This window comes from Carassius gibelio, chromosome A12 (genome assembly GCF_023724105.1).
Source record: "Carassius gibelio isolate Cgi1373 ecotype wild population from Czech Republic chromosome A12, carGib1.2-hapl.c, whole genome shotgun sequence".
Taxonomy (NCBI): Eukaryota; Metazoa; Chordata; class Actinopteri; order Cypriniformes; family Cyprinidae; genus Carassius; species Carassius gibelio.
Genome location: NC_068382.1, coordinates 24,890,753 through 24,910,752, shown reverse-complemented (window position 1 = coordinate 24,910,752; position 20,000 = coordinate 24,890,753). Strand labels below are relative to the sequence as shown.

Below are 20,000 nucleotides of genomic sequence, written 5' to 3'. Positions count from 1 at the left end.
AATGTTTAAGTTTGGGTTTTTTAATTTCATGTTTATATATATTTTTAATTATTTCATTATTCCGTTTATATTAGTGTTATTTTAGTATTCATTATATTCTTTTGTATATTTCTTAATATTTTATATTGGCTTTGAAGTTCATATTGTGTATTAGTTATATTTTTTATGAGTTTAATATTTTTTATTTATTAATAGCTTTATTTCAATTAACAAACAATTGTATTTTTTTTTTTTTTTTTTTTTTTTTTACAGTGAAACTGGTTTATTTATATGCGTTTTTTAATGCGTTTTTTGTCTTTTTTTCTGCATCTTCTCAGTTCATCGCAGCCAATGATAAGCTGTGGTTCTGGCTGGAGGTGAATTCGGTGGTGGATTTCTTCACCGTGCCGCCTGTGTTTGTGTCCGTGTATCTGAACAGGAGCTGGCTGGGTAAAACACTCTCCCATTACTGACACTTTACCTCTAATACCTGATTATTTCATCAGATTATGACCAGAGAGTGTCAGAAATGTAAAACCCTCCCAGGCTGATATTATTAGATAAAGGTCTCTACCGCCCCCTGCTGGACATTACATGCACTAACTCTTAATCTGTCAGGAAGAACAATCTGTCACACACCATCCGTTACACCAAATCAGCTTATTCAGCAGCTCGCTGGGATTTGTGATCTCTGGCATGCTGGGAATTAAAGAGACGTTCTCTAGAAATCCTCCTATTGTTTAGAACGGCTGATTGTTTGCTCTCATGCATCAAGTTTAAAGTCTTTTGAGGGCACGTGCAGCTCGGGTCACATATAAACCTTTAAATAATCATAAAACTAGAACGGGAATCATTCAGCGGCCCGGAAACAGACAGGTTCATTGACTACTTTGCAATTAGAGACAGTTTTTACTAATTTAGGTCAGAATTATTGTCTGTGGTGATGAAGCAGGACGCAGATGCTGTTCTTAGAGCTTAACCTGCACTGAACTGCTATATTCTTTTAATGAAGTGTGTTTAATTAACGGCAGAACAAGCACTTTCACTGAATAATTCATGATTTTTCAAAGGAATGACAAATCATTTACTGGTTTGGAGTAATTTTTGGAGCCAAAACCCATTTTTCTTAATGAATTTGGTGTTGACTTTGTGCTTTAGACTTTTCTTCATCAAGGACACTTTAAATTGATCAAAAGTGACAGTAAAGACATTTATAATGTTGGAGAACATTTCTATGTCAAATAAATGCTGTTGTTTTTAACTTTCTATTCATCTGAGAATTCAAAAAAAAAAAAAAAATGTATCGATGTTTTCACAAAAATATTGCATTGCACGACATCATCATATTTGAATGATTTCTGCAGGATAATGTGATAAAAATACAATTACATTTTAACAGATATTCACATAGAAAATAATATTTATAATAATATTTTTTACTGTGTTTTTGATCAAATAAATGCAGACTTGGTTCTTTAAAGAAATTAAAACATCTACAGAGCTTTTAGTTAGTTTAAATAAAACTGATCCATCAAAGTGTTGAAAGCTTTTACAAGCAGGAGTGGTTTAGAAGGAGGCCTTTATAATGCAGTAAAAGCGCTGCCCTCTGCTGGTGATAAAGCAGAAAAGCACTAAATAAAAACGGCAAATATCCTCTGATTGGAGAACAGGTCTGTGTGCGACTGCTTTAGTGCTTCATCAGCCTCATGAACTGAGTCGTGGTCAAAGTGCAGCTTATGTTCTTCATGTCTGCGTCTGTTCACTGACTTTAATCCTCCTATAGGAACAGGAGGTCACGCTGCTTTAGTTATTATTCAGCTTTCATTGACTTAATGTCCATTGATGGTACGTGTGTGTGTGTGTGTGTGTCCAGAACATATTGATCCTGGTTTGGAGTGTTTTCGTGCATCCAGTCTGTTTTTAAACATCAAAGACATTAGTTTTGTGTTGCCGTCAGCTATAGAGTGGTTGCTTAGCGACTGCACCGCAACATTCTAAAAGCCATTGAAAACCCGTTACATTGTATCGGTGAGTTCTGCACGTGCTGCAAACCCACTCAGACGATCTTCAGGAGATGTTGGAACACAGATGAAACATTTGTAGTAACTGATGATTATGAAGTCAGAGTTTGTGACTCTGCAGCAGATGATGTTCATGTTGAACAGGCTTTCTGTCTGGCCTCCGCTTGCATCCCAGGACGACTCCTAAAGGAGCTTATGCTGTAATATCCTGATGAAAAGGGTTTGTTCTAAGCTTTCACTACATGACTACATCATCACAACTGGGATGTCGTTTTTTTCTGGTTCATTTCGACCACTTTTCTGCTCAGAATGGCTTTCCCTTGGATCGAGACGGAGCTTCTCACTGCTGCACGTTTGACACTGTGAACTGGGAGCATTTTTATCAGAATCGTGGTCATGATCCCGACTAAGATGTTGGTGTACAGGAGCCCTGACGGGGCCACGCGCACCGAGGCCCTCCCGAACACACGCAGACGCAAGAAGTCCTGCGGCGAGCTCTTTCACAACGGCTACCGTGTGAAGATGCTCCATGCGCCGGTCTGTGACAGACACGAGCGTGACGACTGTCACCACACGCTGTCCTCCTGTCTCCATGCCGTCTCGTACTGGGGTAAGAACTGATGCTGGAATCAACACGGACTGATGGATGTTTCCCTCTGATCAAGAACAAGCAGACAGTGATAATAATACAGATGTTTCCTCTTGTATTTGGAGACAGTTGCTTGGCTTCATTTGGCATTGATTCTTGAGACATGGGACAAAATAAAAGACTAGAAATAGCTACATTTTAACTTTGATAATGATTAGAGATGATCAATAGAATGTAAATATACCATTGCATTTGATTTTCTTAAAGTCTAAAACCTCTTTTCCTCACACACAAACTGTAGCTCAAAATATCTATACAGAAATATTAATAATATAATATATATATATATATATATATATATATATATATATATATATATATATATATATATATATATATATATATATATATATATATATATATATATATATATACAGAAATATTAATATATATATAACATACTATGTCCTAAAAGAAATAGATTTTCCTTTTTTATTTCAAATATATTTTTTTAAATACATATTTAAAAAAATATTTTTATTGTAAAAACAAAATATTTTATAATATTTATGAAATACCTACAATTTTGTTGGATATTTGTAAATATTTTAATAAAATCAGGGAAAATTGATGTCAGCAGACCTGGAGTGCACCTGCTGTTTTTCATAGGCTTTTTATCATTTCAAACAAATTTTATTTAGTTTTTTTGTAAAATGATTTTTATGGCAACATCAGAAACGCAAAATGTCTGATGTCCAAAATATAGTTATTGTGTCAGCATTGTAAGATGTTCTGTATGACTGTGGTGAAAATTCAATATATTGAACTGAAAATGAGTTTGAAATCATTAATTCGTTCAATACTAAATAACATTTGTCAATATTCATAAGCATTTCCTCTTTATCTGATATACTGAGTACCCATGTTTAATAAATTCATCTAAATACAAGTAATAATAATAATTATTATTATTAATACAAATAATTAAAAATAATTCACTGATGCATGATTCCCCCCACTATTTTGTCCCAGATCTCAAGAACAAGTGTTGTTTTTATTTTTTAGCTCATGTTTGTTTAATCATAGCTTCGAAAGACTCTGAACATCATTTTAACCTTTTAATCACTCGTTAAGGTTGTGCATTTTGGGATACAATATTTGGTGCAGTATGCTCTGTTGTTGATTATTACACGTTGACAGATGTTTCATGTATACTGTGTCTAGTATGCATCTTATAGTCTGCAATGCTGAAATAGTATGTGCTGTTTAGTGTCTGCTTTCGACTGGAAAGTGACTGAATGAGTGAGTGTGTGTGTGTGTGTGTGTGTGTGACTCTTCTTGTGTTTGTGTGTTGATAACGAGCAAGGTCACCTCACTGAAGTCACATGTGTTTCTCTCTGAGGTTTTTTTTTTTTTTTGCGCTGTAATGCTTCTGAAACCAGGCTCAAATTTAGGCCCTTACGTCATGACTGTTGAGCGCAGATGTTGAGCCGACTGTCTGTCGCTCTCAGTCTAGAGAGAAATAAACTCCCTCCAGATGTGTTCAGTGCAGCGCTGCGGCTCTCAACACTCAGCGACAGATATTTGCACATTCCTTGCCATACTTTGAAGGTTTTACATTTTTGTAGCTGCGGTTAGTTTGTATCGTTTGTTAGTCGTGTCAGTGTTAAACATGGACGAACACTTCAAAGGTACGAGCTGAACTCGATTCTCTGTGTGTTACGATGTTTCTTACTTGCTTCTGCTCTTCTTCATGCAGGACTGAGGTTCTTAAGAGCCTTGAGGCTGATCCAGTTTTCAGAAATATTACAGTTTTTAAACATCTTAAAAACAAGGTAAGAGTCCCTTCAAGTGCAGCATGCCATTTCTGAACTCGTGTGAAAATAGCTGTTTATATTCCTCACCTGCATCTTTAATGAAAATCATACTTTTCATAAATCTGATAACATTTTATAATCTATGTACATTTGTTTTCATATTTCTTTATAGTTAATTTAAAGTGTGTGTTCACAGAGAATGGTTTGCAGTTTTTTTCCAAAACATGATTTTAAAGAACAAAAAGTATAAATTCTTCAACTGACAAATAGTTTAACTGCAATTTTGTCTTTATTATATTATTTTATATTATATAAAACACTCAGAAAAGTCTTTGTAAATAGGGTATAATAGATAGTATTAATATAGATACATTTACTGTATTGATTTTTCACTGGTGTTTCACCTGTGTGTTGAATTATGCAATGCATTGTGCTGTTTTTACGGTTAAAGGAAATGACTTAATAGAATATGTCTAGCCAAAAATGTCCGGTACCTTCTCCATTTTCAATGATTTTTTTCTTAACGTTTTATTTTATTTTATTTTATTTATTTATTTATTTTATTTATTTTTTTCATTTTTTTTTATTTTATTTTATTTTTATTTATTTTTTTCACATTTTTTATTGTTTTGTTTTATTTTATTTTATTTTTTATTTTTTCATTTTGTTTCATTTTATTTTATTTATTTTATATAATTTTTTTCATATTTTATTTTATTTTATTTTATTTGATTCCTGTCGTGCTTGAATATCTTTGACATTGTGCTCAGAAATCTGTCGGTCTCCCTGTAGCTTAGATCCAAAGCTTTAGCGCAGATGTCCAGGAGAGCTTATTGTGAATGAATAATCTCACTGTAATTCATTCAAATGGAGAGGTGAAATCTGAAATGATTTTTGGACTAAAATTGGCCAGTATTATACAAAGCACTTAAAGCAATTCTGTTCTTTTGCAAACGTTTTTTTTTTTTTTTTTTTATGAAAGATTTAGCAGGCTTTCCAAAATATGCTCTGGTTGAACTCAAAATGATGTGCAGTATTCGTTCAAAAATGTTGATTCATGTGAGTATTAGTTGTGTGTTGATGTGAGTATTTCTGAATTTGTTTTTATAGCAACTCCATAAAGTTGGTGAATCTGTGCTCAATCTTTATAAGCACATGGCTGACGGCTGCGGGCTTCATACATTTGGTAAGTCAATCGCATCAGGAATCAACTGGATGGTGAAAATTGGATTATTGTGATGTTTTTATCAGACTCTCATTCTGACGGCACCCATTCACTGCAGAGGATCCGTTGATGAGACACTGATGCAGTGCTACATTTCTCCAAACCTGATGAAATTTGTATTTGTATTATTCCTATAATTGGATCAGTTTTGATTTGATGTTAACAAAAGCTTAAAACAGAAATACTGAGTCTGCTTGTGTGTTCTCAGGTGGAAAACTCAGGGGATCCTTGGGAAAACTTCCAGAATTCCCAACCGCTTTCCTACTGGGAGTGTGTGTACTTACTCATGGTAACCATGTCCACAGTGGGATATGGAGATGTTTGTGCTAAAACAACCCTCGGACGCCTTTTCATGGTCTTCTTCATTCTCGGAGGATTGGTAAAAAGCCTAAATATGTAGAAGATATCCCATAATAATTCCCCCACATCCTGCATCTCTGCCTCTGAGTATCAGGTCCTCAATCATTGTATCCTTGACAACCAGAGCTGGATTTTGCTTCAATCCCATCCAAACGTTCCCAGCTTCTGCTCGTCATGATGGAAAGATCTTCATGTGTTCTACTGCATTGCGTGTTTTTGGCTCTTTTTTTTATTTCAAATTCTTTATTTGTTGATTTCTTGTGATTTCAAGTGGAACCATCATTAGGCAGTACAAAGTAATTCTGTTTGTAGAAATCATGACTGACTGCGGTTTTAGACGACCCGACCCAATTTACCCCCACCCCAACTCCAACAAACTTTATGAAGGGTTAAGATATAAAACACACACCGTTACAGTCTCAACATACATCATACGACTGTCTCAAATTAAAATAGCATTTCAGTTAAAAACAATTGTAGAAATAAATACAAATATGTACAGGTATATCAATTAACTCAGATAAAATTATATATATATATATATATATATATATATATATATATATATATATATATATATATATATATATATATATATTGTAAATATATTAAAACTAACATTAATATTAATATGAATAATTTTTCATAAAGTTTTATAAAGATTATACACAGATTATAAAGATAGATATTAATTGTAGTAAGAATTGCAGTGCTTTTATAAAAACATTAAATAATTAATTAATTAACATTAATATTTATAATGTTAAAACATTAATAATTTCAATTATTATTAATATTTGAAATACAAATGTTACTATATAAATACATAAACAATTATATTAATTACTAAAATTGTTTTTTTTTTATATTGTAATGTATTAAAATTAATATCTTATTATTAATAATTCTTATTAAGTTTGTAAAGACAAAAATATTTAGCCTTTTAATTGTACTATGTAAAGTAAATTTTCTACATAAATTAAGGACACATTCATTCCAATTTACCTCATTTATGATTCAATTGGCCAGTTTTAATAAATAAATTAATAAATAAATAAATAAATTAATAAAAATTTCAATAAAAATATTTTTCACTGACAATTCACTGCTTATATGAAAGTTTATATTATATATCTATATAATAGTATAATTATATAAATATACAAAAATTATTATATATTTTTTGTAAATTTATTAAAATTAAAAAAATTAATATGAATAATTTTTCATAAAGTCTGTTAATAAACAGATTTTGCTATTTACTGTAGTATACTGTAATGCTTGATAGCTTCCTGTAATAATGTAAAGTGTGTTCATATCTGCTCGGCGTAAGAGTTTGCTTGGACTAAACATGGCTCTTGAGGTTCCTCCTTTACATCTCCGTGTTCCTCTTAAAACGGCAGATCGGATCTCATCTGTGGCTTTTCTTCTTTACAACACGGATATCCTTTAAACTGGGATATTTGTCAAACAGAATGCTTTTACTTGTATCCTAAAACCTTTCTGGGCAATGCATGAATACAAGCATTCTGCCTCTCACTGTCACTCAATCTGTCTGCTTTTAAAGCTCCAGTGTTTAACACTTAAAGGGATAGTTTGTGCTCAAATGATCAGTCTGTCATCGTTTACTCAGCCTCGTGTTGTTGCTCTCTTCGGTGGAACTTGAAAAAGTCAATTTTAGGAACTTGACTGCTTTTCCGTATAATGAAAGTGAATGAGGAAAGTTACAGTTCATGACTCGTTCTTCAGACGAGAAACATGTGACTTCAGAAATCAAGTCACAGATGATTAATAAATAAATATGAATAAAACAGGAAAATATGAGAATCAGTGATACAGACTTCTTCAAATATGAGACGGATTCTGCATGAATGCATCTTTCCAATTGGCTCCTTTTAAAATAATTAATTTTGTTGGTGTAATACAAACAAAATATATCACAACTGTAAGTGTTTTTGAAAGACAATCCACTTCTTATCTGAGAGTTTTAAGAACTTATTGCCCTAATGATTAGTTTTCATATAAATAAAGTAATATAATATTACTGTTGAAACATTGTTTTCATATAAATATTACATTTATATACTAATGTAATTATTGAAATATATATATAAAAATAAGGATATTCTTTAAAATGAATAAAGATAATCATATTCAATATTTTATACACACAAATAAAAATGTTCTACATAAATGCACGGATGCCACATTTATAATGATAGATTTGCTTGGTTTAATGCAGTGTGTGTGTGTGTGTGTGTGTGTGCGTGTGTGTGTGTGTGTGAGAGAGTTTTTGTGAGTGTGTGTGTGTGTGTGTGTGTGTGTGTGTGTGTGAGAGAGTGTTTGTGAGTGTGTGTGTGTGTGTGTGTGTGTGTGTGTGTGTGAGAGAGTGTTTGTGAGTGTGTGTGTGTGTGTGTGTTTGTGTGAGTTTGTGAGTGTGAGTGTGTGTGTGTGTGAGAGAGTGTTTGTGAGTGTGTGTGTGTGTGTGTGTGAGAGAGAGAGTTTTTGTGAGTGTGTGTGTGTGTGTGTGAGAGAGTGTTTGTGAGTGTGTGTGTGTGTGTGTGTGTGTGTGTTTGTGTGAGTTTGTGAGTGTGAGTGTGTGTGTGCGTGCGAGTGTGTGTGTGTGTGTGTGTGTTTGTGTGAGTTTGTGAGTGTGTGTGCGTGCGTGCGAGTGTGTGTGTGTGTGTTTGTGTGAGTTTGTGTGCGTGCGTGCGTGCGTGCGAGTGTGTGTGTGTGTGTGTGCGTGCGTGCGTGCGAGTGTGTGTGTCTGTGTGCGTGCGTGCGTGCGAGTGTGTGTGTGAGTGTGTGTGAGAAACAACTATAAGTGTTTAAGTAACCTATTTTAAGTAACTAACCCTATTTTAAGTAAAGTATTTTAATATGAATGCATCTTATTGATGTATATAATTCTATAAAAATGTAAATTAAATACATACAAGAAATGTAAAATGTACATTTTTAAAAGAACATTTAGTGTTATACAGCCCTATAGTTCAGTTTAATAACTGTGTAAAGTTTATCAGATGATGAAACGAGTTAAATTCACTACATACCGTAGCGTCGTTATTCAGCTCCAGTGTTAATTCAATTCAGTTCAATAACAAATTTAGCAAAATTCAGCTATAAATCAGATTATTCAGTTCAGGTTGTGTCTTATCCGTTACTCTAGAACAGAAGACTTGAGATGTAGAGCACTACTCTTATGCTTTCTTTGTATTCTCAAAGCTTGGCCATCCATCATTTTCATTATATTGTAACGTGATGCTCACTGTTTATTATTTTATAAAAGCATCTTTTTCCGCTAAAGAAGGGAGGTCACACGAGAGGGAGAGCAAACGTTGACTGACTCTCATTTCGTCCGAGCTATCGCTTCAAGGCTCTTATTTCTGAAATGAAATCTCTCTTCTACTGAAGGTAGAAGCATTAGCAGACTTCTTTTGTCCTGTGTCTCCTGTCTCCTCCTCCAGGCCATGTTTGCCAGCTACGTTCCTGAAATCATAGAGTTAATAGGAAACCGCAAGAAATATGGTGGTTCCTATAGCGCAGTGAATGGGAGAAAGTAAGTAGTGGCTCAGTGAGCTCAGCCGTCTGCATGCACGTCTCTCTCTCTGTCCAATGCATGTAGGCAATGTTTGCTCGCTACGTGCCAGAAATCGCTGCTCTCATCCTTAATCGGAAGAAATATGGAGGGAGTTATAACTCGACCCGAGGAAGAAAGTAAGTCCTCCGAACCTCTAATAAAAAACAAAACAAGGTTCTTATTTTCTGCAGGGTCTGGCGTGGAGCAGCGCGGACTCTGACCTCACAGGAAGTCGCTGTAGTGCTTCCTGTGACGTCAGAGGTGATTCTCCACAGGAAGTCGTAATATTCTGAGGGTCTGGGGTCAAACGGCACAAATCATCTCATTGCTTTTCGCGTTGTGTGAGTCGCTCGTTGCGTGACACTTGGGCTTCTGCGTGTGGCGGTGGTTGTACGTGTTGTATGTTCATCGCAAAGCTGTATTTTGTGTCTTCTGTCTGACTGACCTTTGCTTTGGAGATTCAAAACAAACAGAAATATATATATTTTTAATCAAGGACGCATTAAATTGATCAAAAGTGACAGTAAATGCATTTATAATGTTACGAAAGATTTCTGGTTTAAATAAATGCTGCGCTTTTGATTTTTCTGTTCATCTGTGAATCCTGCAAAAAAATAAAATGCATCAAAGTTTCCACAGAAATATCAACTGTGTTCAACATTGATAATAATCAGAAATGTTTCTTGAGCAGCATATTTTCATGATTTCTGAAGAACATGTGACACTGAAAGACTGGAGGAATGATGCTGAAAATACAGCGGAGCATCACAGAAATAAATTACACTTTAACACAGATTCACACAGAAAACAGCTGATTGAAATAGTAATAATATTTCACAATTTTACTGTTTTTACTGTGTTTTTGATCAAATAAATGCAGACTTGGTGAGCAGAAGAGACTTAAAAAAAACTTGGAATGGTATTGTAATTAAATGAATATTAAAGGCATGCAATTAAATAATTATGCAAGAAATTTTGTAATGTTCTAAACTCACTGCTAATAATGTTAATTTAATTTAATTTAATTTTAATTTAATGACAAACATGCAAAATCATTTTTGATCATTTATGATTAAATAAATGCAGACGTGTTGAGAAAAGAGAAAAGACTGTACCCACCTGATCTTTTGAATGATTGTAATATATACTGTTTTGATTTAGACTTTTAGTCTTTTCAAACCTTCAAGTGAATTATTAATTTTCAATAATACTAAACTAATAAGCCATTTTATGAGGTGTCACAAATAAGCACACTTTTCATAATATTAATCACGCGTTACTATAATGTTTTGTGTCCTCTTATTTTCATGCCAACTATAACAGTGTACAGATTTTATAAGAAGATACACTTACATTACTTGATGATTAATTACCAGCAGTCATTTTGATGCATTGTTCTTTTCAGACTATTTGAAGCGTCCTATCCATGTTTGTTAAAATGCTCCGATGCTTTGGCTGTAAAGTCCCCATGAAATCAAGACTGGTGTTTTGTGGTTTTAGTCTATTTGCCTGGTGCTCATCATATAATCATTTCAGCAGATTTAAACATTTATGAGCCCATTAAATGATTTCGCTAAAGTCTGAGTAGTGATTTTATGGGGTCTTTAACTCGTTACAGTGGCACTGCATTGCTGTTATTGCTTTGAACTCATTTGTTGTTGTTGTTATTGTTTTGTAAGTAAACGTAGGACACGCTTTGTTCTTGTTACAGCCTAAACCAATTGAATCCAGTTTCTCCAGAGAAAAACCTACCCAGAATCCCTTTCAGACGGATTTTGTTTCATTATAAAGCTAAACGTGTGATCTGGGTGGTTTTCTCTCTTGTTGTATCAGCTCTGGTGTTTTCTGATGAATACTCACCCGTTGCGTTTCTCAGGCATATAGTCGTCTGCGGTCACATCACACTGGAGAGCGTCTCCAACTTCCTCAAAGACTTCCTACACAAGGACAGGGATGATGTCAATGTAGAAATCGTTTTTCTCCATAAGTAAGTATAATAGGGAAGTTGAATGGAGTTTTCGTCTGCACTAAAGATTCGTTGTGAAGAACACAGTCTCGTCTCACAGTGCTGATGTGTGTGTGTGTGTGTGTGTGTTTAGTATTTCCCCTAATCTTGAGCTGGAAGCCTTATTCAAGAGACACTTCACACAGGTGGAGTTTTACCAGGGATCTGTCCTCAACCCTCACGATCTCGCTCGAGTTAAGGTATGGCTTTGATCCATCATATAATCATAGAAAATCTGGAAATATCGGGACAATTTGTGCGTTCTAGACCTGCACTGTTAAACCAATTTCGTTGGTGCCATCGTTTTTTTAGTTATTAAATTGTTTGTAAAAGTGAAATAATTTTTAACTGACGGGAAAAAAAATTGCTTTGACAAATTATTGTAAAAAAAAAAAAAAAAAAAAAAAAAAACATTACCATGACTTACTGATGAAATCATTTTTTACAGTGTGGAAATGTCACATAAATGGTAATTTCTTTGATATACACACATAAAAATAATGGAAATTTATATGGTGAATCTACCGTAGATTTTTCTCTGTATGCTCTGTTCTAAAATGATTAATAACATATTGTTTCATGTGTAAAGCAGGGTTATTATAGTAAACTTAAAATATTGAAATAAAATAAAATTTTACTGAAATAAAATAATTTAAAATATTTTTAATGTTTGCCAAGGCAACATCATTTTTGTTTAGTTTAAATTGAAGAACTAAAACTAAATAAACTAAAGCGAATAAAATAAATAAATAATTGAGTTATAGAAAACTATTACAAAACGACAAAAAGATGCAGCAAAATGACTAAAACTTAAAACAAAAATAAAATGATAATGATAATGATATTAAAATAAAACCGCTAGCCATTATAAAATAATAATAAAAATGATAAAAACACCAAAAAATTACTTTGGCTAAAATAGAAAATCTTAAAAAAAGAATCTAATTTAAAAATGTAACAAAATCTATAATAGTACGGAAGTTCTAAGCGGCCATGCATTATAATATTTTTTCTTCTTGTTTTCTCGTTATAACGGCTTAATTTTCTCGTTATCTCGACATAACGAAGTTCGTTTTCTCGTTATAACGACTTCATTTTCTCGTTTTCTCGACATAACGAAGTTCGTTTTCTCGTTATAACGAATTAATTTTCTCTAAGAAGTTACAAAACTGCACCAGCAGGTGGCGCTATAGACCTGAATGTAACTGATGGGTGTTGTACACTATCCACTTTACTGTACGCGGACCTTCCTCGTGATCGCTATAATTTGTGCAGTCTTCATTACTGACATTTAATTAATTCATAAATGTTAAATGCTTGAATCAATATGAATATTTTGTGTATTAAGTTCCTGCTAGATGCATGAGTTTCACCAACGCGTTCTGTGTCATAAAATAACTGCTTATCAAAACCAAGGTTGACATCACTGTATTCTGTTTATCTACAGTAGGACGGGATTTAACAATGTAGGCTGATGTGCTTCTTTTCCTTATTACTAATCTTTATTGTTAACCATATTGATGAGAAATGTGATGTATATGTAAAATCCATAGGCTAATTCAATTCAGTTTTGTTCTATAATGTTGTAATCGTTTTTTTCTACACACACACACACACACACACACAAACACTACACATAGTCCTACACATGGACGCTCTTTTCAAACAGAAGCTTGTAACACACAAGATATCTGCCACATCATATAATGACTACTACAAATTACAAATTATATATAATTTTATTTGAAATAAAGGGAAAATGAAAAGTGAGTTTAATCCAAGCAGCTCTAATGGCGCGGTGTTGCCATTTAAACATGTTAATTACAAAAACAAAACGTTCGTTGTACTGTCTCTGGAAAAATCAACAGTGATTGATCAGCCTTTATTTATATACAGTATTGTAGACGTAATTACCTAGGCTTAGCTAAATTTGCTGAAATATAGGCTACAGTAAGAGCGCCTGCATGGCTGTCCATCAGATGCCTGTCAAAGTTGAGTTCGTTACTATAGCAACAGTAAAACTGTCATGTCGTTATAACGAGAAAACGAACTTTCGTTATGTCGAGATAACGAGAAAAATAAGTCGTTATAACGAGAAAACGAACTTCGTTATGTCGAGATAACGAGGAAAATAAGTCGTTATAACGAGAAAACGAACTTCGTTATGTCGAGATAACGAGGAAAATAAGTCGTTATAACGAGAAAACAAACTTCGTTATGTCGAGATAACGAAGAAAATAAGTCGTTATAACGAGAAAACGAACTTCGTTATGTCGAGATAACGAGGAAAATAAGTCGTTATAACGAGAAAACAAACTTTCGTTATGTCGAGATAACGAGAAAAATAAGTCGTTATAACGAGAAAACGAACTTCGTTATGTCGACATAACGAGGAAAATAAGTCGTTATAACGAGAAAACGACTTTTGTTATGTCGAGATAACGAGAAAATTAAGTCGTTATAACGAGAAAACAAAAAGGAAAAAATAATTATAATGTATGGCCGCTTAGAACTTCTGTAATAATAGTGTATCAATGATCCTAAAATAACACTTAGGTAGATTTATGCAATAATGCGCTCATGGAAAAGGAAATTCACTTAAATATGGGAACCCCGCAAACAGGAATTGTTTTAGCCCATTTACTTACATCCTGTAAAGTGTATTCACTTTTTAAAATTAGATCTGGGTTTTTTTAATCTCATTTTTGTAGATTGAGTCGGCCGATGCCTGTCTTATCTTAGCCAATAAATACTGTGCAGATCCTGACGCTGAAGATGCATCCAATATCATGAGGTGGGACAGTGTTTTTAATAATTATTGCAGCTCAAAAATCAACAATGTTTGATGGCTTTCAGAAGATTTAAAGTGTGATGTGTTTTTCAAGGGTGATATCCATTAAAAACTATCATCCGAAGATCCGAATCATCACACAGATGCTGCAGTACCACAATAAGGTGAGAGTTTCCATATTGCCTTATATTATGGTCTAAAATCCACTTGTAATGTTATTTAACCTGTTAAATAACCCACCAGTGGCCCACTTGCCATTACATATTTTAAACAGTAATATCTTGGTCTGAATCTTTTTTTTTAGGTTGAATTGAAATAAAATACTGCCATACTGACCCTTAATAATTCTGATTGCGATGTCTACTTCATTAATATTTTGAGAAAAGTATGAAAAAACATGTTTTAGGTCACTCCATTAAATGGGGTTTGATGGTTTCATCTAGTGGAGAAACTTGGTACTACACCCAAACAAAATCTCACTCAAAGCTCATTTATTGAGATATCAACCTCAAATTTGGAACATAACTCGTTCAGAATTTTGGTTTTGATTTTCTAGCGGTTTTAGAGTAAAAATGTTTTGTAAAATATATTTTTTATATCAAATATAAATATTTAAATTATTATATTTTATATTTTCATGAACGTAAACTTCGACTTCCCATGAACTTTTTTGTTTTATAATATATATAATTTAACACCTCTACAATAATCTTCCAAGTGTCTGCTTTAAAAAGAGACCAACCTTAAGTCTGTGCACCAAAGCATTCAAAATGTATAACAATTTAAGTTGGAAATGTCATTTTCACGTCTATGCTCAAAAAGTGGAACTGACAGTTAACAGGTTAAAGTGCCAAAATGTAGTTTTTCACCACAATTTTCCCTTTTAATGATCTTTAGACGCTTTCAAGCTGTTTCTACTCTAACTTTATAACTAAAGATCAAAAGCTGTTTTTTTTTCAATAAATGTTCTGGATGAATTTAGGAGGGAAATTTGAGTTGCAACATTGTACAAAGGCCTTGAATGCATGTGTTTGCTTTAAATTTCTCTTCTCCAGGCTCATCTTCTGAACATCCCGAGCTGGAACTGGAAGGAAGGCGATGACGCCATCTGTCTCGCCGAGCTAAAGCTAGGCTTCATCGCTCAGAGCTGTCTGGCACAGGGTCTGTCCACCATGCTGGCCAACCTCTTCTCCATGAGGTCCTACATCAAGGTCAGTCCACACTTCAACTGCTAGATCCTCACCTTTCGAATCCTGAGCATTGAAACTCACAACTTTGTTTCGTTTAGATTGAAGAAGACACATGGCAGAAGTATTATTTAGAGGGAGTATCCAATGAAATGTACACGGAGTATCTGTCCAGTGCTTTCGTGGGGTTGTCCTTCCCCGCTGTTTGTGAGTAAGTATGATGTGTGCGGTTATTTTGACTCTTTTCTATATGTTAGTAAAATCATTAAAACTATGAAATAACACAAATTGAAGTATTGCAATGATGTAGTGAAATATTTGCAAAAAAGTTTGTTTTGCAAAGAATTCACATGACCCCAAAACGGCATATAAACAATAGTTTTATGCTTAAGAACATGATGGATAATTTGGACATCTGGATAATTTGGTTGTAAACTTACTGATGCAAATGTATATAATTGCGATAAATACATAAGGAAACAAATGTCTAATAAATGTGAATTTAAAGTGTGAATTAGTTTGAATTGATCTTTTGTTTCTCTAGGCTCTGCTACGTGAAGCTGAAACTGCTGCTGATCGCGATTGAATATAAATCAGACCAAAGAGAGAGCAGGTCAGTCATATATATACATATATATATGGTTTTAGTTTGAGTGTTAATTAATGATAATTTACCTGCTGAAATGATTGATGTGTTGTTTAGTGTCCTCTTTGTGCTGCATTTACTGGTTTGTCATAATTTGGCTGCTGTTTGTGTGTTTGTTTCACACAGGGGTGGAAAATGGTATGAAATTATAAGGTTTAATTTGGTGTGGTCACGTCATGCCAAATTCTCTTGAAAATTTACTTGCCATAATTCCCTGAAACCTTCCTTCATGTTTTAGGGTCTCTTGTCCATGAAAGGTTTTTGTGCTTGGTTAAATGTTGAGATGGTACTGTAAAAGGCTTTTAGTCCGTACAGTACTATATACAGTATATATGTGTGTAGATTTTCAAGGGATGCTTTCGTTCAGTTTCTGTACTTCTGGTCAAGCTGTGACAGTATCTGCCACTGTCCTTCTGAACATTTTTAATGCTTTTACTGTCAACAAATGTTTTCTTTTTCTTTTCGACATTTACGCACTCTCATGTCGTTCCAAACCAGTATGACTTTTATCTGTGAAACACATATAAAGGAGATGTTATTTTCCATAAAATGACAGTAGAAGAAGACAGACACTATCAAGCTTTTGTCAAAAGATAAAACAACACTGAACCGTTCTAAAGTATGAAGTATGTTTAATTGAAATGTGCCTTTAAAAACATTATTTGATTTCCTTGATTGCAAACGGCATGTGGATGATCGCGATGCAGCTTGAAAAACTTATAATAATGATTAGTAAATTGTTCCTTTCACAAAGCTGTGGTATTACTAAGGCATTCTGCTAAACATCTCCTTTACTGTTCCATGGAAGAAAATAAGTCATATGTATTGTGTCTTGAATGATATGAGAGTGGAAATGGTGAAAGAAATGTCATTTTTGGGTGAACTTTTCTATGCTTGCATGTCTGATAACTTAGTAAACTAATACTTTGTGTTTGCATGCAAATGTTGTCCTGAAATGTTCATCAAAACCTTCATCACAGCAAGTAGTTTTACTAAATGTAATTTAATTAAAAAAAAAACTAAATGCATGGCATCATTAAAATTAAAATTAAATGTGATGCTTATTTTTGTATTCGGTGTGATTTTGGCATTACTCTACAAACTCTTTATGTATTTAATGCCTTTTTTGGGTTGTTTTCTTCTTCTTTAGATTTTAAAATGTAAATGTTTGATGGTTTACACAGATTTATGATTCATTTTTAAACTTGTGTCCACGTCATGGCATGAGCTGTCTCGTCTCCATAAGTGCAGAAATGATTATTTGGAGGGGTTACCGAACACATTCGGTGGATTGTGAGTGTTGTTTGTGTTTCACAGCACGCTAATTAACCCAGGCAATCATGTGAAGATGCAGGAAGGAACGCTGGGCTTCTTCATCGCCAGTGATGCCAAAGAGGTGAAGAGGTGAGGAAGTCAAAGAGATTTTGTTGTGCTGTTCTCTACATATCCAGCAATAGATTGTCATCATATCAGTCATGTGTTGTGTGGATGATTTGAATAAGATCACATTTTTCCACTAGGGCACTTTTCTACTGTAAAGCTTGTCATGATGACATTACAGACCCAAAACGGATCAAAAAGTGTGGATGCAAACGGAGTAAGTTACCATGAGAACATTTATTAATAATTGTCTTAAATTCACATTTTTACATAAATATTATTATTTTTACAGATTTGATTGAATGTATTTCGTATCACATTTCAGATTGCCTAATAAATACACTTTTTATATTATAACATTTATTAAATGATTTCACATAGGATATTGTGGGATCAGTAATCATTATACTGGATTTGTTGTGAAGGTTTTACATTGCACTTTACCACAATTTTTCCCACAGCTAGCAAATACTGATTTAGATATGTAACAAGAACTCTCAAGAATTCAAGTGTGGAGAAGTTTGTGAATGACATGTCTACCAAGGCTGTTTTATCAATATCACTGCGCCGCCTGGCCACATTATCAACCTTTTTGGCTTTTACCTCCACCTGGTACTTTTAAAATACATCAAAACATTAGTAATTGACACATTTCACATTCTTCCTTTCTCTCGCTGCCCTGGATCTGTGATCATTTCCCTCACCCTTTGATAGTGTTGTATTGTGAGTAATGACTGCCTTCACCTGTAAATGCAGATTTCTACTGTAGCCTGCTGCATGTGTGAATGTAAAACTACATCCTCCATCAACCCACTGTCCTCCATCACATCATCAACAGGAGACAGCTCGACTTTTCACTGTTCTAACAGGCTTCTAACAGCACAATTTTTCTGTTTTGAGTTTAGATATCACCCCATATGTTTATTAAATTTAAAGAATACAAGTTTGTGTAATTTATGAGGTAAATGTTGTGTTTTGTATAATTTATGGGGCACAAATAATCTTGTATTTTATATGCCATGGCAGGACATGCTGATATATTTTTTTCATTCACCTCCATGCATTTCCATGCTTTACTTGCATCTCTAAAATACAGTATATCCAAGAATATAAAAAATAATTAAAACAGCATTAGAGCCATTTGAACTTGTATTTTGTTTTTGAAAAATACAACACATTTTACTATATAACAGAATCGTATATAACTTGATAACAAACATGTTTTTCGGAAGGTGTTCCTCAGGGCTCTATACTTGGCCCGTTGTAGTTTCCAGATGTCCAGCTTCTGTTAGTGAAATAATGCTCCCATCCATTAACATGCTTCTCCTCCTCCTCTCCCCTCATCCACCTCATGACCCCAGCCAAGAAGTCTGCCTACAAGAGAATGCGTCTGGCATGTTGTGTAGCTTGCGGTGGGGCAGAACATGGCTGCTCGTGCATGTCAGACAGTGTGGCTAGTAACATGGAGGTTCTGCAACGTGGCTTCCCCTTCTCTCCCGTGTCTCTGTATGATAACACGACCACTTTACGCTCGTGTAAGTGAACGCCTCCCCTGTGGCACCCGTGCCAAGTGCCCGTGTAGTCATCTGTGCCCGCTACCTGTGTATGTGCCATCTGGCTGGTGCAGTGCCATGTAGTGGTGGCATCTGATGTGGTGAATACTGCTGTAAGTCCATGAATGTATCTGTGTGGTAGACTTGGTCTCCTGCATGCTATTTGTGTGAACTTTAATGATGCAGTTTAGTAGTTAAATGATTCATTGAATCTTCATTATAATGTTTAAGTTTACATTCGGCTATGCAAAGTGGTCTTTATCTAAACGTCTCTTTTAAGCAACGTTTGTGCTGTGTTTTATGCTAATAATCTAGATGTTGGATATGGTGATTGGCATTACCACACTTCTAGGAAAATGGATATATGCTACATAGGATAATTATGTGTTGTAAATACACACAGTTTATTTCATTCGTATTGGAGTTTGAAAGTGTTGGTATGTAAACGCTTATACCAGCCAATGGTAATTATCTGGTGTCCCAGCCTGGCCAAGCTGGTCAGATTGGTGTGGTTTGATGATTTTAGGGGAACTTTGGGTCGGCTGGTCAGGCTAGGAGACTAGTTAAATTAAGTTTTTGTGCTCACTGGGTGGTTGAAGATAGTAAATTTTAGTCTAAAGTTATTTATAGCCATTTATTTCCACTTTCTTTCTCACTGGTTCATCCTTTCATTGATCCATGTGTCATACTTTAACCTCTTTTTGTCTTTGCATTTTCTTAGCTAAAAGTAACTATAATGGATACATCAAATCAAGTAAGTCTTTTTTTTTTACTTTTAATTCTTACTCATTTGTTTGTTAACCTTCTGCTGTTTCTTTGTCACTTCCTTCATGTTTCTCTTCATGTCCTGCTCATCCAAACTTCAGT

The 20,000-nt window shown here is 34.2% G+C and overlaps 1 protein-coding gene across 5 annotated transcripts in view; it reads left to right on the top strand.

Moving 5' to 3' along the window:
• Positions 1–20,000, top strand: part of LOC128025546 (calcium-activated potassium channel subunit alpha-1) — a 79,286-nt gene that overhangs the window by 35,928 nt on the left and 23,358 nt on the right. For 3 of the 5 annotated variants that reach the window (XM_052611995.1, XM_052611997.1, XM_052611996.1), the window contains exons 5-20: positions 318–429; positions 4,349–4,424; positions 5,517–5,592; positions 5,840–6,010; positions 9,459–9,550; positions 11,448–11,558; positions 11,671–11,776; positions 14,288–14,370; positions 14,462–14,531; positions 15,423–15,578; positions 15,656–15,765; positions 16,099–16,167; positions 17,518–17,604; positions 17,721–17,797; positions 18,942–19,115; positions 19,855–19,887. In XM_052611995.1, the coding sequence (XP_052467955.1) occupies positions 318–429; positions 4,349–4,424; positions 5,517–5,592; positions 5,840–6,010; positions 9,459–9,550; positions 11,448–11,558; positions 11,671–11,776; positions 14,288–14,370; positions 14,462–14,531; positions 15,423–15,578; positions 15,656–15,765; positions 16,099–16,167; positions 17,518–17,604; positions 17,721–17,797; positions 18,942–19,115; positions 19,855–19,887 (1,603 nt within the window). The remainder of the gene's footprint in view (positions 1–317; positions 430–4,348; positions 4,425–5,516; positions 5,593–5,839; positions 6,011–9,458; positions 9,551–11,447; positions 11,559–11,670; positions 11,777–14,287; positions 14,371–14,461; positions 14,532–15,422; positions 15,579–15,655; positions 15,766–16,098; positions 16,168–17,517; positions 17,605–17,720; positions 17,798–18,941; positions 19,116–19,854; positions 19,888–20,000) is intronic. The other 2 variants (XM_052611999.1, XM_052611998.1) reach the window with 1 other exon arrangement.